Below are 20,807 nucleotides of genomic sequence, written 5' to 3' on the forward strand. Positions count from 1 at the left end.
CCAGGCAGCGTTGATGGAAAAAAGTACAGTCAACATTTTGGGCCGAAACCCTTCGGTAGGACTAGAGGAAAAAAACTGAGGAGTAGATTTGAAAGGTGCGGGGAGGGCAGAGAGAAACGATGGGCGGGCAAGGAGATAACAAGAGAGCAGGATAGGAAATGGAGAGGGGGAGGGGTTAACTGGAAGTTTGAGAAATAAATGTTCATGCCATCAGGTTGGAGGCTAGTGTTGTTCCTCCAACCTAAATGTAGCCTTATCCTGACAGTGGAGGAGGCCATGGATGGACATAATGGAATGGGAATGGGAAGTGGAATTAAAATGGATGGCCACTGGAAGATCCCACTTATTCTAGCAGACGGAGCGTAGATGCTTGACGGAGTGGGCTTCCAGTCTACATCGGGTCTCACCAATATTCAAGAGGCCACACCAGGAGCACCGAACACAGTATATGATCCCAACAGACTCACAGGTGAACTGTCGCCTCACCTGGAAGGACTGTTTGGGGCCCTGAATGGTAGACACTAACCAGACATTATAAAGCTGCATTGTCACTTCCCAACTCCTGAACTCAATCCATCATTGAGTTAAAGAACAGTACAGAAACAGGCCATTCGGCCCACCTAGTCCATGCTGAATCATTTAAACTGCCTACTCCCATCGATCTGCACTGGGACCATAGCCCTCCACGTCCCTACCATCTGTGTAACTATGCAAACTTCTCTTAAATGTTGAAACCAAGCTTGTATGCACCACTTGTGCTGGCAGCTTGTTCCATACACTCATGACCTTCTGAGTGAAGAAGTTTCCCTCATGTTCCCCTTAAACTTTTCACCTTTCATCCTTGACCCATGACCTCTAGTTGTAATCCCACCCAACCTCAATGGAAAAAGCCCAATTGCATTTACCCTATATATCTCTCTTTGTACACCTCTATCAAATCTCCCCTCAATCCTCTATGTTCCAAGGAATAAAGTCTTGACCTATTCAATCTGATAACTCAGGTCCTCCAGACTCGGCAACAACTTTGTAAATTTTCTCTGTACTCTTTCCTGTAGGTAGGTGACCAAAACTACTCACAATACTTCCAATTAGGCTTCACCAATGTCTTGTACAACTTCAACATAACATCCCATTTCCTGTACTCAGTACTTTGATTTTTGAAGGCCAATGTGCCAAAAGCTTTCATTATGACCCTCTCTACCTGTGACACACTTTCAATTATGGACCTGTATTCCCAGATCCCTTTGTTCTACCACACTACTCAGTGCCCTACCATTAACTGTGTAAGACCTACCCTGGTTGGTCCTACTGAAATGCAACACCTCACATTTGTCTGCATTAAATTCCATCTGCCATTTTTCAGCCCATTTTTCTATATCCTGCTGCAAGCCATGATAGTCTTCCTCGCTGCCCACTACACCCCCAATCTTGGTGTCATCTGCAAATTTGCTGATCTGTTTAATCATATTATCATCCAGATCATTGATATAGATGACAAACAACAACAGACCCAGCACCGATCCCTGCAGCACTCCACTCATCACAGGCTTCCAGTCAGAGAAGCTACCATCTGCTACTCCCACAAAACCAATGTTTAAACCAATTTACTACTCCATCTTAAATGCCGAACAACTGATCCTTCTTAACTAATCTCCTATGCGGGACCTTATCAAATGCCTTGTTAAGATCCATGTAGACAACGTCCACTGCCTTGCCTTCATCAACTTTCCCAGTAACTTCCTCTAAAAAACTCTGTAAGATTGGTTAGACACAACCCCCCTCACACGAAGCAACAGGGCAACATTGATTGGAAGGGGATACTAGCAAGGATGGTAGCTGAGCAGCAAATGCTGGAGTTTCTGATAATTCAGAAGACACAAGTTCAGTTCATCCCAAAGAAGGAGAAACATTCTAAAGAGAAATGTGGCAACCATGGCTGACAAGGGATGTCAAAGACAGCACAAAAGTGAAAGAGAGGGCATATAATATAGCAAAAATTAACAGGGCAAGCTAGAGGATTGGGGAGCTTTTGATTTTTAATAGCTTTCAAATCCTCGAGCTTCCCACTAAAAGAAGGCAACTAAAAAGCAATAAGGAGAGAAAAGATGAAATACGAAGGTAAGCTGAGGAACAATATAAAAGTCTACAAAAAGTTTTTCTCAGATGTGCACAGAGTAAAAGAGAGGCGAGAGTGGATGTTGGACCACTGGAAAATGATGCTGGAGAATTAGTAACGGGGAACAAAGAAATGGCAGTGAACTTAATAAGTATTTTGTTTCCATCTTCACTGTGAAAGACACTAGCAGTATGCCAAAAATTTGAGCGCCTCCGGGGCAGAAGTGAGTGTAGTTACTATTACCAAGGATCAGCTGCTTGGGAAACTAAAAGTTCTGAAGGTAATTAAATCACCTGGACGAGATGGACTATACCCCAGGGTCTAAAAGAAGTAGCTGAAGAGATTGTGGAGGCATTAGTAGTAATCTTTCAAGACTCAATGGTCAGGAATGGTTTGGTAAGAAGCAAGGGGGGGGACAGGGGAAATTATAGGCCAGTAAGCATGACTTCAGTGTTGGTAAGATTTAAAATCCATTATTAATGATTAGGTATTGTGGCACGTGGAAACACGTGATAAAATAGACCAAAGTCAATATGGTTTCCCTATGCAGAAATCTTGCTTGACAAATCTATTGGAATTCTTTGAGGAAGTAACAGCAGGAGAGACAAAGGAAAGTCAGTGGATGGTGTTTTCTTGGATTTTCAGAAGCTGATGATGTATCTCCTTTGTGATTGTATCAATGTGTTGGGCCCACGATAGATCCTCCCAGATGTTGGTGCCCAGTCTACATCTCAGAGATAAGAAGATCTTGTGGTCCTATTTGGAAGAAAAAGGAGAGGACTGTTCTTTGGTCACCTGACCAATAATGAATTGAATTGTGTTAACTCTATTACTTACATCCTTCATATACATGAGGAGTAAAAATCTTTATGTTACATCTCCATTCAAATGTGCAATTATAGTAATTTATAATAAATAGTATGTACAACAGGACAGTCAATGTAACGTAGAAATACAATTATGTCAGCATGAATTAATCAGTCTGATGGCCTGGTGGAAGAAGCTGTCCCGGAGCCTGTTGGTCCTGGCTTTTATGCTGCGGTACCCTTTCGCAGATGGTAGCAACTGGAAAAGTTTGAGGTTGGGATGACTTGGGTCTCCAATGATCCTTCGGGTCCTTTTTACACACCTGTCTTTGTAAATGTCCTGAATAGTGGGAAGTTCACATCTACAGATGCGCTGGGCTGTCCACACCTCTCTCTGCAGAGTCTTCCAATTGAGGGAAGTACAGTTCCCATTCCAGGCAGTGGTGCAGCCAGTCAGGATGCTCTCAATTGTGCCCCTGTAGAACGTTCTTAGGATTTGGGGGCCCATACCAAACTTCCTCAACTGTCTGAGGTGGAAGAGGTGTTGTTGTGCTTTTTCCACCACACAGCCGGTATGTACAGACCACATGAGATCCTCAGTGATGTTTATGCCGAGGAACTTAAAGCTGTTCACCCTCTCAACCCCAAATCCATTCATTTGATAATTAAATACCATTTCTCTGATCATTATTGCTGTTTGTCAGAGTTTCAAGATTGTTTAATGTTTAATGTCATTTCCAGTACACAAGTGTTAAGGACAATGAAATAGTTGTTACTCCAGATCCGATGCAGCACAAAAGGATAAAGAATATAACAATAAAATAAATACATGAGATAGCTTGTATACATTGATTGTATGTCCATAAAATGACACTGGGCACGGAGGTGTCTACATAATGTGACTGTGACAGGAAATGATAAAGTGGTGGTGGTGGTGGGTATGGTGGGTTGGTTATTGGGTGGAGGTGTTGATCAGCCTTACTGCTTGGGGAAAGTGGCTGGTTTTGTGTCTGGTGGTCCTGGTGTGGATACTGGGTAGCCTTCTCCCTGATGAGCGGGACAAACAGTCCATGAGCAGGGTGGATAGAATGCTTCATGAAATTGCTGGCCTTTCTCGGGCACCTTTCTGTATATACATTTTCAATAGCAGATGGCTCGGTGCCCCTGATGCATTGGGCAGATTTGACTACCCGTTTTCCAACCTTCCTGTCCACTGCAGTGCAGTTTCCTTGCCACGCAGTGACGCAGCTTGTTAGGATGCTCACTACTGCACATCTGTAGAAGAACGTGAGTATTGATGGTCATTCAAGCTCTTCAGAAAGTAGAGGCATTGGTGAGCTTTCTTGATTGTATAAAATATGTTCTGAGACTGATCACATTGGATCAATGTGTACCGATCAATAATACTGATCATGTGCACCTATCGATTGTCACACATCCCAAACTACAACAAGGGCCTTGTAGCTTTAGGATGACCTGATTCAGAGTGAAAGGTGAGATCGGAATACAAGCACTTCTTCCCTTTTCGGAGCATGATGAATGGACCTGAAGTCCTTCCACTAACGCTGTGTGTTTTTGTTCTGTTCACAGTGGGATTTTCAACACTGGCCTGGCCAGGTTTCCCGACCTGACGAAAATCCATTCCACTGATGTGAACTTCCTAATGTAAGTCATTTTCTTCTCTGTGTTGGCAGATTGCAGACTCATCTTCGGGAAGGAGTCACCTTGCCCCCGCAGTTCCTTCAGCACCTGTGCATTGCAATGTAATTGTAGGACAAACTCAGAAACATCAGCCCTTTGGCTTTACTGTACTGTCAAAGTCCTACAGTGGGCAGCACAAGGGTGATGGGGACAGGAATTGGAACCTCATCTAATCAAAGAGAATCTGCAGGTTTATATTTATTTACAGAGGTTACCCAGGTTAAAGGTGACCTGAAATACAATGTAATGCTAATTTTTCCATTTTAAAAACTTTTCTTTTCAAACTGCTTGTAATAATCATCAAAAAATTGTTTCATGGCATTCAATAAAACAGAACTGGTAAATGTCTGTCCTGATGAAGGGCCTGATGCCAAATCGTCAACAGTTTATTTCCCTCCATAGATGCTGACTGGCTTGCTGAGTTCCTCCAGCATTTTGTGGGTGTTGCTCAAGATTTCCAGCATCTGCAGAATCTCTTCTGTGCAAAATGTTGACCGCACCTCTGCCTGCACAGACAATGCCTGACCCACTGAGTTCATCCAGCAGCTTGTCTTTTTTTGCTCCAGGTTCCAATCTCCTGTGTCCTCAGATCTTACAGAGTGTCTTCAAGGAGGATTGCAAGGATTAGAGGCTGAGGGGGAGATTCCAAAGAACGGGGCTAAGGAGGTTAAATGCAAGACTGCCAGTACTGGATGATGGGCGCTGATGCTCTTGGGGTGGTGGAGAGATCTCAGAGGGTTTCAGGGCTGGAGGAGATTATAGAGAGACTTGGATACAGGGGTGAGTCATTGATACATAGAGCACAGCACAAAAACAGGCCCTTTAACAGTGCTGACTCGATCTTCTGCCTAGTCCCTGTATCCTGACCATGTCCTTCCAAACCCCTCTCGTCCATGTACTTATACAAACTTCTCAATGATTACAATTGAACCTGCTTCTGCCACTTCCGCAGACAGCTTGTTCCACGCTCACCGCCCTCTGAGTAAAGAATATTCCACACAAATATTTTACCTTTCACCCTAAACCTACAGTATGATCTCCAGTTCTAGACTCACTCAACCTGAAGGGAAAATGCCCCTCACCCTATCCATACTCTTCATAATGAGACCTCCCCTGATTCTCCTACATTCTAGGGAATTCAGCCCCACCGTAGCACCAGCAAGAAAAAATCTCTGGCGCCGCCACTGACCTGAGCGTGTGCCTTATTCAGTTTAAGATCCTACACCGTTCCTATTGGACTCCAGTAAGGTTACATAGATTAGGCTTGAAAAACACCCTTGAATACTGGCGCTGTGAGGTGGATAAAGGGGACTTAGTACATGCCCTCTGCTCCTGCCCCAGAATTCAAGAATTTTAGATTATGATCCCCACTCTTGTACTCAGTGCTGTGATTTATGAAGCACAATGTGCCAAAAGCTCTCTTTGCGGCCCTGTCGTCTGTCCGTCACGTTACTTACAAGGAATTATTGATCTGTATTCCCAGGTCCTTTTGTTCCAACAGACACTCGGTGCCCTGCCGTTCACGGTCTTAAGTCCTATCCTGATTTGTCCTCCCGAACTGCAACACCACACACCTGGCTGGATTCAATTCGATATGCCATTTTAAAATCAAGGTCATGCTTAATCAGCAGTCAAAAATATCAGTAGCAGAAGAAAATGTTTAAAGGTTGAGCAAAGACCTTGCTTGGCCAGTACGACTTATGAGTTAAAGCTTAGCACATTGAACCCCGGCATAAGATTAAACTATATTTAGAGAGCAAACAGGACTGTTGAAGAGGAAATTAAAGTGCTATTTTATGTTTAAGCGTTATGTTTGGATTGGAGGGCCTATAGAACAGAAACGAATAGGGTGTGGTAGGATTGGTGGAATTATTTTCGCAGTGTTGAGGAATCGTTGGAGGGAATGTGTGTTTATCTAACAGTGTTGGCGCGTGGTCAAGTGGTTAAGGCATTGGACTAGTGATCTGAAGGTCGCGAGTTCGAGCCTCAGCTGAGGCAGTGTGTTGTGTCTTTGAGCAAGGCACTTAACCACACATTGCTCCTGCACGTTTATAGCCCAGCGGCGGCGGCTGGTGCAGTATGGACAAGACTTTCATAATTCAGTTTAAAATTTCTTACAAAGTCTTTTCAAACAGCCATGGGTGTCATTTGTCATTCCCATGGGGGTGGGGGGGCTGATATGCTCTCTAAAACTACAGTGCCTCACTGCACCAGACCCTGAGTCTTATATGCAACACACACTAAAGTTGTATAGAGATACACCACGGTGATAGGCCTCTCTGTCCCAACGTGCTCGTGCCACCCAGTTACAGCCATGTGACCAATTAACCTACTAATCGCTACATCTTTGGAATGTAGGAGGAAGCCCATGCAGTTACGGGGAGAACGCACAAACTCCTTACAGACTGCGGCAGAATTGAACCCGAGTCACTGTAATAGCATTACAGGAGGAACTCAGCAAGTCAAGCAGTGTGTCTGAGGGGAATAAACTGCTGACAGTTTGGGCCGAGACCCTTCATCGGGACTGGGGCTGAAGCCAGAATAAAAGGCGGGGAGATGGGGGGGAGCACAAACTGGCAGATGATAGGTAAGTCCAGGTGAGAGGAGACCGTAGGTGGGCGAGGGAGGGGGGGTGAAACTGGTCAGGTGAGAGGAGGAAGTTGGGTGGGTGAGGAAGGGGGGATGTGCTTAGTATACATAAGTGGGATGTGTGAGACATAGAGGGGGTCTGAGCAAGATTCCATTCATCCAGAGAGTGGTAAGGACCTGGAATACACATCAAAGAGACAGAGGTGAAACCAGCATTTCAGAAGTGACCAAATGATCATAGGGGTAGGAGCAGAATTAGGCCATTCAGCCCATCGTGTCTGCTCCACCATTCATTCGTGGCTTTTTTTTGGTCAGCCCTATTCTGCTGTGACCCCCAAGCCAAACAAGAACCTCTCAATCACTGCCTTAGATACACAAATGATTTGGTCCCCACTGCCCTCCATGGCAACAAATTCCACCCTTTGACTGAAAAAATAGCTCCTCATCTCTGTTCTAATTGGATGTCCATTCATTCTAAGGGTATATCCCCAACTGATGGAACCATATTCTCCATGTCCAGACCATCCAGGCCTTTCAGAATCCAGTAGGTTTTGATGAGATTCCCTCCCTACACCCATCCTTTTCATCTCCATTCAGTCAATTACAAGATCCTGTTTTGACGATGGTGGACTCGAGCTTGATCCAGTTGCCTGCTTGCTCACTGATAGCCTGGGACAGCCTTGTGTGACTGCTGTGTGTACTTCTCTCTTTTCCAGTGAAATCGCTGACAATCCATTCATTTCAACCATTCCTGCCAACGCCTTCGGTGGGTTGGGCAATGAATCGCTCACTCTGTAAGTACAGGAGCTCCTGGTTGAATGGATACCCAGGGCTGGGGTGGATGGAGGGGAGGGTACGGGGTAAACCAGACCCCGGCAGTCGTTCCACTTTCATCAACCTTTCCCAAGAGACCATGTTCCAGCCAGCACTAGATGTCTGAGATTGCTGCACTAGTTTAATGGTTTCCTGTAACACAAGCAAAGACCTCTCCCAGGGGCACTTAGATCATAAGATAATAAGACACACTTAGATCTTAAGATGATAAGACATAGGAGCAGAAATAAACCATTTGGTCAGTTTAGTTTCCATCTGAACCGCCTTCTCCCTCTAACCCTTGATGCCTTTACTAATCAAGAATCTATCAACCTCTGCTACTGCCCGTGGTACTTCATTATATACTGTCTTCTCCAAGGATCGTCACCTTGTCATGGTGAAGAGGATTGTGAGTTCTGAGATCCAGACAGCAATGCTCTAAGAGCTTGGCTCCTGGTAGGGTTACCCGTGGTGCCAAGGTCAGGGGAGAGGCTCCATCAAAGCACAACCTCAAAGGACTGGAGACCAGAGGCCCAGTGTCTGCGATGTCTGGCTATATATATGTGTGTAGTGTTGTATATCGCCACAAAAGGTCACAGAGAGCAGTTCACCAGGTATGGAGGTAGACGTCAGGTGAGCAACAGGGCAGGGACTGTTCCAGGCTTGTTGGATCTTGGTGATTTTACAGTGCAGAAGTTTGAACGTCAAGGATGTGGTGTAAAACTTGTTGCTGATGGCTGTTTATAGTGTGTTACAAAAACAAAGAAAAGGACAAACTACAAAGGAGTTATGGTCACCTTAAACACGAACTGGAACATGGAACAGTACAGTGCAGTACAGGCCATTCAGCCCACAGTGCAGTGCTGACCTTTAACCCTCTCTCATGTCAGTCTAACCCTTCCCTCCCACATAGCCCTCCATTTTTCTTTCATTAGCTCAGACAAGAAAAGGTAACACACTCCATTACTAACAGTTAACCAATGAAATAGCCAGATTCAAGTGGTGTGACGACTGCAGAAGTAAGAAGCTTGTAGAAGAATACAGAAGCAGCTGTACTACAATTATTGGAAACTTCACTGAACAATAATGTGCATATAGATAGAATCATAGAGCACAACAACATAGAAACAGTCACTTCAGCTCATCCGGTCCATGACAAAATGTTATTCTAGCTAGTCCTATTGGCCTGCACCTGTATCATAGCCCTCCATACCCCTTCCATCCAAACTTCTCTTAAATGTGGAGAGCACCCCTGTGACCGTCCCCCTGAACAAATATATTGAGTACTGTTGGGGGGTCAGGGGGGTGGTGGAGATGACCTACCTGGGGGAAGCAACAGCGGCTGTGCCTCTGGCCCTGTGGCTCAGAAGGGTAGGGATCAGAAGAGGGTGGCAGCAGTAATAGGGGACTCTATAGTCGGGGCACAGATAGGTAATTCTGTGGACGCAAAAAGGAAACACGGATGGTAGTTTGCCTCCCAGGTGCCAGGGTCCGAGATATTTCTGGAGGCGTCCACAACATCCTGAAAAGGGAGGGTGAGCAGCCGGAAGTCGTGGAACATATTGGTACCAATGACATAGGAAGAAAAAGGGAGGAGATGCTGTAAAAAGAATACAGAGAGTTAGGAAGGAAGCTGAGAAGCAGGACTGCGAAGGTAGTAATCCCGGGATTGCTACCTGTGCCATGGGACAGTGAGGATAGGAATAGAATGAGGTGGAGGATAAATGCGTAGCTGAAGAATTGGAGCTGGGGGCAGGGGTTCAGACCTCTGGATCATTGGGACCTCTTCTGGGGCAGGTGGGACCTGTACAAAAGGGACGGGTTGCACTTGAATCTGAGGCGGACCAATTTTCTTACAGGCAGGTTTACTAGAGCTGTTGGGAGTTGTTTAAACTAATATGGCAGGGAAATGGGAACCAGTATGATAGAGCTGACGATGAGCCAGCGGGTTTACAAGTTACAGATGAGTGTAACGTGAATGTAAGGAAGGACAAGCCAATGATTGGGAACAACGGCAGACAGAGCAAAGAGCTAAGTTGTAACACAGAGGCAAAATTGAAAAGGGTGAAGAATGCAGGACTGAAGGTGCCGTATTTAAATGCACGTAGGAGTGGTGGTGGGGACAAGCTCCCACTACCTAAGAAGTGCTCCTCACAGCATGCGACTCAAATAGCCTCTGACAACCAAGTCCAACCCCTGGCCTTCTCGTGTGGCTTAGCCTCTAAGCCCGGTGGAACCGTTTCTACTGACAGGAGAAGGGGCGAAGGTGGGTCCTGGCGCCTTAAAACCAGTGCTTCGGATAGATGGAACTTGTCAGCCTAGGAAGGCAGTCCATCTAAGAGAGAGAAAACTCTGATTTCAAACCACTGCTGCCTTGCGGCCATACCCACTGATGGGAAAGTCTTCAGGAGTAAACCCTGAGGATAAATCCGGAGCTGGAGTCCCTAAGGCAGTCCAACGTTACCTTCAACCTCGTTCTGACAACTCCTGCGACGACACTGGTGCCAAGCTGTATCAGCCTTTGCCCTTCCCTTGGACAACATCGGTGTCGTGGAGAGGAGAGACTTGCTGCATGGGCAACTGCCGGTCTTCCATATAACCTTGCCCAAGCCTGCGCCCTGGAGAATCCAGGTGCAGATCCGTGGTCTCGTGAGACTAACGGATGCCACCACCAGCATTCAGAATAAGGTGGATGAACTCGTGGTGCAATTAGGGATTGGTCAGTATGACATTATGGGCATCACAGAGACGTGGCTGAAAGAAGGCCATAGTTGGGAGCTTAACATCAAAGGATATACTTTGTATCGAAAGAACAGGCAGGAAGGCATAGTGGTGATGTCGCTCTGCTGATAAGGGATAGAATTACATCTTTAGAAAGAGGTGACATAGGGACAGAGAACATTGAATCTTTGTGGCTGGAGTTAAGAAATTGAAAGGGTGAAAAAAAACAATTATGGGAAATATATATAGGCCTCCAAATAGTAGCCAAGATGTGGGGTTGAGATTATAAAAGGAGCTGGAAAAGGCATGTAATAAGGGTAATGACAATTGTAATGGGGGATTGGGAAAATCAGGTTGGTGTCAGTTCGCAAGAGAGGGAATTTGTTGAATGCCTATGAGATGGCTTTTTAGAGCAACTTGTGCTTAAGCCTACTCAGGGAAAGGCTATCTCAGATTAGGTGTTGTGTAATTACCCTGATTTTATTAGTCAGCTTCACGTAAACCCTTAGGAGGCAGTGATCATAATGTGATTGAATTCATACTGCAATTTGAGAAGCATAACTCACATATATCGGTATTGCAGTAGAATAAAGGGTATTACAGAGGCATGAGAGAGGAGCTTGCCCAGGTGGATTAGAGGAGGATAGTGGCAGGGATGATGGCAGAGCAGAGATGGCTGAAGTTTCTGGGAATAGTTCACAAGGCGCACGATAGATATGTCCCACAGAGGAAGAAGTTCTTAAATGGCAGGGGTAAGCAACTGTGGCTGACAAAAGAAGTTAAGGAGGACTGCATAAAAGCCAAGGAAAGGGCATATAAGATAGCAAAAGTGAGTGGGAAGTTGGATGATTGGGAAGCTTTTAAAATCCAACAAAAGGCAACTAAAAAGCCATAAGAAAGGAAAGGATGAAATATGAGGGCAGATTAGCCAATAATATAAAGCAGGATACCAAAAGTTTTTTTTTTCAGTTATATAAATAATAAAAGGGAGGTGAGAGTTGATATTGGACCACTGGAAAATGATGCTGGTAAGGCTCTGAAAACCTGTGCCAACCAACTAGCAGGAGTATTCAAGGAAATTTTCAACCTCTCACTGCTACGGGCAGAAGTTCCCAGTTGCTTCAAAAAGGCGACAATTATACTAGTGCCTAAGAAGAATAATGGGGGCTGCCTTAATGACTATCGCCCGGTAGCACTCACATCGACAGTGATGAAATGCTTTGAGAGGTTGGTCATGACTAGACTGAACTCCTGCCTCAGCAAGGACCTGGACCCATTGCAATTTGCCTGTCACTACAATAGGTCAATGGCAGATGCAATCTCAATGGCTTTAGACCACCTGGACAATACAAACACCAACGTCAGGATGCTGTTCACCAACTATAGCTCAGTATTTAATACCATCCTTCCCACAATCCTGTTTGAGAAGTTGCAGAATCTGGGCCTCTGTACCTCCCTCTGCAATTGGATCCTCGACTTCCTAACTGGAAGACCACAGTCTGTGCGGATTGTTGATAACATATCCTCCTCACTAACGATCAATACTGGCGCACCTTGGGTGTGTGCTTAGCCCACTGCTCTTCTCTCTATATAAACATGACTGTGTGGCTAGGCACAGCTCAAATACTATCTATAAATTTGTTGACGATTCAACCATTGTTGGTAGAATCTCAGCTGGTGACGAGAGTGGGTACAGGAGTGAGATATGCCAACTAGTGGATTGGTGCCGCAGCAACAACCTGGCACTCAATGTCAGTAAGACGAAAGAGCTGATTATGGACTTCAGGAAGGGTAAGATGAAGGAGCACATACCAATCCTCATAGAGGGATCAGAAGTGGAGAGAGTAAGTAGTCTCAAGTTCATGGGTGTCAAGATCTCTGAGGATCTAACCTGGTCCCAACATATTGATGTAGTTGTAAAGAAGGCAAAACAGTGGCCATACTTTATTAGGAGTTTGAAGAGATTTGGCAAGTCAACAAATACACTCAAAAACTTCTATAGTTGTACCGTGGAGAGCATTCTGACAGGCTGCATCACTATCTGGTATGGAGGGGCTACTGCACAGGACTGAAAGAAGCTGCAGAAGGTTGTAAATCTAGTCAGCTCCATCTTGGGCACTAGCCTACAAAGTACCCAGGACATCTTTAGGGAGTAGTGTCTCAGAAAGGCAGCGTCCATTATTAAGGACCACCAGCACCCAGGGCATGCCCTTTTCTCACTGTTACCATCAGGTAAGAGATACAGAAGCTCAAGGCACACACTCGGCGATTCAGGAACAGCTTATTCCCCTCTGCCATCCGATTCCTAAATGGACATTGAATCTTTGGACACTACCTCACTATTTTTTAATATACAGTATTTCTGTTTTTATACTTTTAAAAAATCTATTCAATATATGTATACTGTAAATGATTTACATGTTTATTGTTATTATTATTTTTATTTTTTTCTCTCTCTACTAGATTATGTATTGCATTGAACTGCTGTTGATGCTAAGTTAACAAATTTCACATCACATGCCAGTGATAATAAACCTGATTCTCATTAAATGGGGAGAAAGTTCAAACATCAGAGGTGCAGAGGGACTTAGGAGTCCTCGTGCAAAACTCCTAGAAGGTTAATTTACAGGTTGAGTCTGTGGTAAAGAAGGAAAATGCAATATTTGCATTTATTTCAAGGGGAATAGAATATAAAAACGAGATAATGCTGAGTCTTTATAACACAGTAGTCAGGGCACACTTGGAGTATTGTCAACAGTCTTGGGCCCCATATCTCGGAAAGGGTGTGTTATTATTGGAGAAAATCGAGAAGAGGTTCACAAGGATGATCTAGGAATAAAAGGGTTAACATATGAGGAGTGTTTGGCAGCTTTAGGCCTGTACTCACTAGAATTTAGAAGAATGCAGGGGATGTCATTGAAACCTACCAAATGTTGAAAAGACTAGGTGTGGAGGGAGGATGTGGAGAGGTGTTTCCTTTGGTGTGGGTATCCAGACCTAGAAGGTACAGCCTCAAAATTGAGGGGCGACCTTTGAGAACAGAGGTAAGAAGGAATTATTTTAGCCAGATAGTAGTAAATCTGTGGAATGCTCTGCCACAGAATGCAGAGGCCAAGTCCGTGGGTATATTTAAGGTGGAAATTGATCACTTTCGGATCGGTCAGGGCATCAAAGGACATAGTGAGAAGGCAGGTGTGTGGTGTTGAATGATATCCGGGATCAGCCATGATGGAGTGGCAGAACAGACTTGATGAACTGAATAACCTAATTCTGCTCCTATGTGTTATCGTCTTATGTTGTAATCAAACTTGCGTCCACCACTTCCTCTGGCAGTTTGTTCCACACTCGCACCACTGTCTGAATGAAGAAGTTTAGAAAAATAGAGGGCTATGGGTAACCCTAGTAATTTCTAAGGAAGGGACATATTCGGCACAACTTTGTGGGCTGAAGGGCCTGTATTGTGTTGTAAGTTTTCTATGTTCCTATGTTTCTAAGTTCTCCCTTGGGTCCCCTTAAAAATTTCACCTTTAACCCGAACCTATGACCCCTAGATTTAATCTCACCCAACCTCATAGGAAGCAGAAGTGTCAGACGGGTAACAGCTTCTTCCCACCCACCCCCCCAGGATGTTAGATTTCAGTCAACACACGTGTACACCCTCTCTGAATGCCCTGCCAACACCCCCCACCTACTCCCCAATTCACAGACACACTCTCATTTTGCACCAGTTACCTTTCATCTTTTATTGCTGCTGTTTCACATATTTATGCGACTGATTGTTTTATTATAATAGCACCATACTATATACTGTAACAGTAACATTATACGGTCTTAGATAAATATGTACCTTGCACTTTATGTCAGCTTGTCAATCTTCAGGCCATGTCACTTAGGGACTTGTGCTAATATTACTTTGTGACTGTGTGTGCTGCATTGTAACTATATGTGTTGTGTGTGACTATACACACAGCATATTTTTGCATCCTGTCACCAGAGGAATGATATCTCATTTAGCTGTATACATGTTGAATGGCAATAAACTTGAACTGGAACTTGATTTTGGAAACCAACATGCAGTTGGTGCAGTCTTTCATTGATTTTGTTGTGGTGATTGGATTTGTCGAGTATGCCCACAAGGAAATGGATCTCAGGGTTATATATGGTGACATATATGCACTTAGATAATAAATTTACTTTGAACTTCGAAGCGTGTTTTATTGTCAGATTAATGGCTTCTGTTGTGTTTCCTTCCTCACAGAAAGCTCTACAACAATGGCTTCACTAAGGTCCAAGCTTACGCCTTTAATGGAACCAAACTAGATGCTGTGTAGGTATTACCTTTATCGAACAGGGTGCAAAGTAGATGCCTAGTTTACGGCTCACAGAGTGCACCTAAGGATTGGCACAAAGTTAGTTTACATTGTTAGTAGTCGCTGGAAGTCCAACATGCATTGCTTTGAAGTTACAGAACTTAGAGCATAAAGCATTATAAGACAATACGGAATCAGTGAAAGTGGTGGATGCGGGCTTGATATCAACATTTTAGAAAAGTTTGAACAGTACAGTTCATGGATAGGTGGAGTACGGTAGGGTGGGGTCCCAGTGTGGGTCGATGGGACTAGGCAGAGTAACAGGTTAGCATGGACTAGATGGGCGGAGGGCCTGTTTCTGTGCTGTAGTGCGTTGTGGATCTGATATCCCATGGCACAATCCCAACACTTCAGCAGAAGAATTGGGAAGTGGGATTGAATGATATGGAACTCATAGGTAACAAATTCCTAAAAGGAGGAAGAGGAGAGAATTGAGAAAAGGTGGGGGTAAGGTAGGTGCAGGAGAAGTGACCCAAGCAGCAGCCAACGTAGAGATGTGACTGCCAGCAGACGTGTATCCTGTGAAACCTGTATAATGAGGACAATATTCCAGTGGAAACAAGGTAGGATATGGATGGGAGATTCACAGAACTGAGGGGACAAGCCTTTTGATGTTGTGATGAACTAGTTAACCTAGTAATTAAACACCTAACTAAACTAATCCCTTTTGTCTACACATGGTCAATATCCCTCCATTCTCTGCACAGTTTATCTAAAAGCCTCTTATTCCTGAATTTCACCCCTTCCCCTCAAGTGCATGCCTCTTTCTTTTTCAATTCTTTCTATTAAGTTTCAAAATTAAACTTAACAATAATAGTAATGATACATAGAGATCGGGATTACAATAATAACATGTACAAGCACAAATTCCAAATAGCAAATATAGTTTAGCCTCCCAATCTCATTGTAATTGACCATGAAAAAGATATTTTATAAAAAGAGGAAAAGAAAACCCCCTAAACTAAATTAAAAAACTAAACTGAAAAAAAAACAAACAAAGCTTGGGCTGTCATATTACCTTGGCTAAAATTATTTGTTGTTAACTCTGCTCCTCTATACATGAACAAAAAAAATTACTACAAAGGATTCAGAAAGGGTCAACTTACATCATATGAAAATATTGAATAAGTAGCCTCCAAGTTTCTTGAAATTTAACCAAGGGATCCATAGTACCATTCCTAATTTTTTTTCCAAGTTTAGGCATGCTATCGTTTGGGGAAACCATTGAAATGTAGTGGGGGAATTAGAATCTTTCCATTTAAATAGAATAGATCTTCTGGCCATTAATGTAACAAATGCAATTAGACGACAAACTGACATGGATAAATGACTAGAGTCTGTCACTGGTAGTCCAAAAATTGCAGTAATAGGATGAGGTTGTAAATCAATACGCAGAACTGCTGAAATAATATCAAAAATATCTTTCCGATGTTTTTCTAAAAGAGGACAGACCAGAACATATGTGTCAAGGAAGCTACCTCAGAATTACATCTATCACAAATAGGATTTATATGGCAATAAAATCAAGCTAACTTATCCTTGGATATATGAGCCATGAGAACCACCTTAAACTGTATCAAGGTGTGTCTGGCACACATTGAAAAAGTATTGACTAATTGAAGAATTTTTTCCCATTCCTCTGTAGATAAAGATATTTGAAGTTCTCTTTCCCACTCATACTTAATTCAGATGTACCTAGATGTATTTTTGTAACCAGATCATAAATAATTGCTATTAAACTCTTCTGAAAGGGGTTTAAACCTAAAAAAATTTTCTGTAACTTCAATCTGATGTGATATTGGAAAGGTAGATAAAGAGTGTTCAAAAAGGTTCTAATCTGAAAAAGTGTGATCTAGGCGGGCAAATTATATTTATTAGACAACTGTTCAGAAGACATAAAACAGTTACCATGAATAAATCACGAAAACATGTTATTCCCTTTGTCTTCCATAGAAAAAAAAAGCTTGGTCAATTCTAGATGGTTGAAAGAAAAAATTAGATATAATAGAACTTGACAAGATAAATTTGTTCAATCCAAAGAATTTACGAAATTGAAACCATATTCATATTGCATGTTTAATTATTGGATTTATCATTTGTTTATTTAATTTAGTAAGTGCAAAGGGAAGTGCAGCTCCTAGAATAGGAGCCAGCGAAAAACCCTGTACAGACTCCTGCTCGAGATTCATCCATTGTGGACTTTGAGTTTCATCCAATTCTTGTGTCCAAAACATCGAATGTTGATTGCCCAGTAGTAAAATCTAAGATTCGGCAAAGCCAAACAACCTTTTTTTTATTTCTGTAAATATTTCTTACTTAACCTGGGATTTCTATTCTGCCATATATATGAAGAAATTTTAGAATCAATAATATCAAAAAAAAAGATTTAGGGATAAAAATTGATACCGCCTGAAATAGATACAAAAATTTAGGTAAAATAATCATCTTAATAGTATTAATTCAACCAATCAAAGGTAAGGTCATGCCTCTAATATTACACAGTTTGAAAAAAATATTCGCTGTCTCTGTGTGCCTGCCATAATGTTATAAACTTCTAATAGGTCTCCCCTCAACCTCCACTGCTCCAGGAAAAGCAAACCAAGTTTGTCCATCCTCTCCTCCAGGCGGTGTTTCAGATGTAGTGCAGATGCTTAATAAGGCCTTGGTCAGTCCACATTTGGAGTATTGTGAGCAGTTTTGGGCCTGTTATCCAGAGGAGATTCAGGAGAATGATCCTGAGAATGAAACGGTTAACGTATGAGGAACATCTGATGGCTCTTGGCATGTACTTGCTGGAGTTTAGAAGAATGATGGAGGAAACCTTAGTAAAGCCTATCAAATATGGAAAAGCTGAGATAGAGTTGAGAGGATGTTTCCTATAGTGGGGGAGTTGAGCGTCGAAGGCTATAGTGAGAAGGCAGGAGAATAGGCTTGAGAGGGAAAATTAATCAGCCATGATAGCATGGCGGAGCAGACCCGATGGGCCGAATGGAGTAATTCTGCTCCTGCGTCTCATGGTCTTATGGTCATCCTGGTAAATGCTGGAGAATAGTCCCTAGAACATAAGACATTGCAGTCTGTCAGGCCAGTGAAAAATTGAATGATGTCTAAACCAGAGACTGGCTGTGCAAACTGTTCTACTACTGGGGATATCCATCCTTGAGAGTTTAGAGGATCAATCAAGTCTGGGATGGATGGAATGGTTTGAAGAAAGACAAGGGGGTTTGACACCACCCCGGTACCTTGACCAGTCTCTATCCCACGGGTAATAATACTCAAGCAGCAGACCGCAGTTTACTGGGATTTTTCCATGCACAGTGGGCTACTGCAATCTTCTACAGCGTTGACCCTAGCCATATGTTGTCTGCAGCTTGATTCCATCATACATTCTGAGGTCACCTGAAGAAGCAGAGAATACAAGTGACTTTTCAGCACAGCAGGACTTGCCCGCAAGTCTCAATGGCGCAGTTAGCTGAGCCGCACCATACACCAGTGTTCAATCCCCACCTCTGGTCTTGTCTGCATGTTCTCCCTGTGAATATGTGGGTGTCCCCGAGTGCTCTGGGTCCCTCCTGATGATGTGCGGTTAATTAAGAGTCATAGAACACCACAGTAGAGGGACAGACTCTTCAGCCCATCTGATCCATGCCATCCTGGTTTTCCACCTAGTCCCATTAACCCACACCTGGATTACATCTCTCAATACCCCTCCTATTCATGTCTGTACTATATACTTCAATACAAAGGAAAGGAAAGGTACGTCACATCTGGAGTTTCTCCGGTTAGCGGACGATTTCCCTCCACGCCTCTCTGATGTAGTGGGGAACCGTGTACAAGGCAAGTCACAGCAGTAGTTTGCCATTGCCTTCTGCCGGGTGAGTTTCCAAAGAGATCACCAGCTCGTAACCCAGCACGGATGGAAAGCGTGCAGGGGAACCGGCTGGATTCAAACTCGGGACCTTTCATCCCAAAGTCCGGCACTGATGCCACTACGCCACCAAACTTCTCTAAAGTGTTGCAATCAAACCTGCAACCATCACTTCCACGTCTTGTCCCACATTTGCACAAACGTCTGAGTGAAGAAGGTCCCCAGAAGTATTTCACCTTTCACCCCTAACCTACAAGGAAAAAGCCTGCTTGCGTTTGCCCAATTCAATAGCCCTCATAATTGACAATTGGAAATTGCCACTAGGATTTAGATGAGTAGGATTTGGGGCGGAGGGGGGGAATGTGGAGATAATAACGTGGACTTGGCATAAATGCCTCTACATTGGTGAGACCCAACATAGATTGGGAGACCACTTTTATTGAATTCCTTTGCTCTACCCTCAACAAGCAGAATTTCCTGGTAGCCAACCGTTTTAATTCCAATCCCCATACCCATTCCAACTTGTTGGTCTATTGCTTCCTCTACCTCCATGATGAAGCCACTCTCAGGTTGGAGGCACAACACCTCATACACTGTCTAGGTAAACTCCGACCTGATGGCATGTACATCAATTTCTCTAACTTCCCGTAATTTCTACCCCTTCTCTTTCTTTCCATTCCCCATTCTGGATCCCTTCTCATCTGCCTATCACCTCCCACTGGTACCCCTCCTCCTTCCTTTTCTCCCATGGTCCACTTTTCTCTCCCATCAGATTCCTTCTTCAGCCATTTTCTCTTTCTACCTATCACCTCCCAACTTCTCACCATCCCACCCACCTACTTTCCCTCTTACCTGCCTCACCTATCATCTTCCAGCTCGAGCTCCTTCCCCTTACCCCACCTTCTTCTTTCCCCTTCCTTTCCAGTCCTGATGAAGGATAGAACATCTCCATAGATGCTGTCTGATCTGCTGAATTCCTTCAGCATTTTATGTATGATACTCTGATTTTCCAGTATATTCAGATTCTCTTGTTTCTATGTGTTGGTATAAATTGGTGGTTGATAGCCAGAGGGACCCATTGGGCCAAATGGCCTGTTCCTGTTCCATGACTCTATAGCACACTATCATCTGATCTATTGTGTTGGCACATGGCCAAGTGGTTAAGGCGTTGGTCTAGTGATCTGAAGGTCGCTAGTTCGAGCCTCAGCTGAGGCAGCGTGTTGTGACCTTGAGCAAGGCACTTAACCACATATTGCTCTGCGACGACACCGGTGTATCAAGCTGTATCGGCCCTAGTGCCCTTCCTTTGGACAACATCAGTGGTGTGGAGAGGGGAGACTTGCAGCATGGGCAATTGCTGGTCTTCCATACAACCTTGCCCAGGCCTGCGCCCTGGAAACCTTCCAAGGCGCAAATCCACAGTCTCACGAGACTAACGGATGCCTATTGTCTGATCAACTTGGAAAGGGAATTAGGAGGTACAGAGAGCAAAGAACCATTGCAAGAACTGACAGAGTCGCCGCAATAACAGCAGGCAGTGATGGAAAGTTGCTAGATTTAAAAGGAAAGGAGATTTATTTATAAGCACAAGAGATTCTGCAGGTGCTGCAATTCCAGAGCAAAGCACACAAAATGCTGGAGGAAGTCAGCAGATCAGGCAACATCTATGGAGGGAAATAAGACCCTTCTTAGAACTGGAAAGGAAGGAAAGGGGAAGATGCCAGAATAAAACAGTGGGGGGAGGGGAAGGTGTACTAGCTAAAAGATGATAGGCGAAGCCAGGTGGGTGGGAAAGGTGAGGGTTTATTTACCCTGGCACCACA

General features: G+C 43.9%; 1 protein-coding gene across 1 annotated transcript in view; it reads left to right on the forward strand.

Annotated features, from left to right (window-relative positions):
* The window catches only part of tshr (thyroid stimulating hormone receptor), an 88,945-nt gene that overhangs the window by 40,704 nt on the left and 27,434 nt on the right, over nucleotides 1–20,807 (forward strand). The window contains exons 5-7 of the mRNA XM_063059112.1: nucleotides 4,513–4,587; nucleotides 7,929–8,006; nucleotides 15,005–15,073. Of these exons, the coding sequence (XP_062915182.1) occupies nucleotides 4,513–4,587; nucleotides 7,929–8,006; nucleotides 15,005–15,073 (222 nt within the window). The remainder of the gene's footprint in view (nucleotides 1–4,512; nucleotides 4,588–7,928; nucleotides 8,007–15,004; nucleotides 15,074–20,807) is intronic.

This window comes from Mobula hypostoma, chromosome 1, assembly GCF_963921235.1.
Source record: "Mobula hypostoma chromosome 1, sMobHyp1.1, whole genome shotgun sequence".
Classification (NCBI taxonomy): domain Eukaryota; kingdom Metazoa; phylum Chordata; class Chondrichthyes; order Myliobatiformes; family Myliobatidae; genus Mobula; species Mobula hypostoma.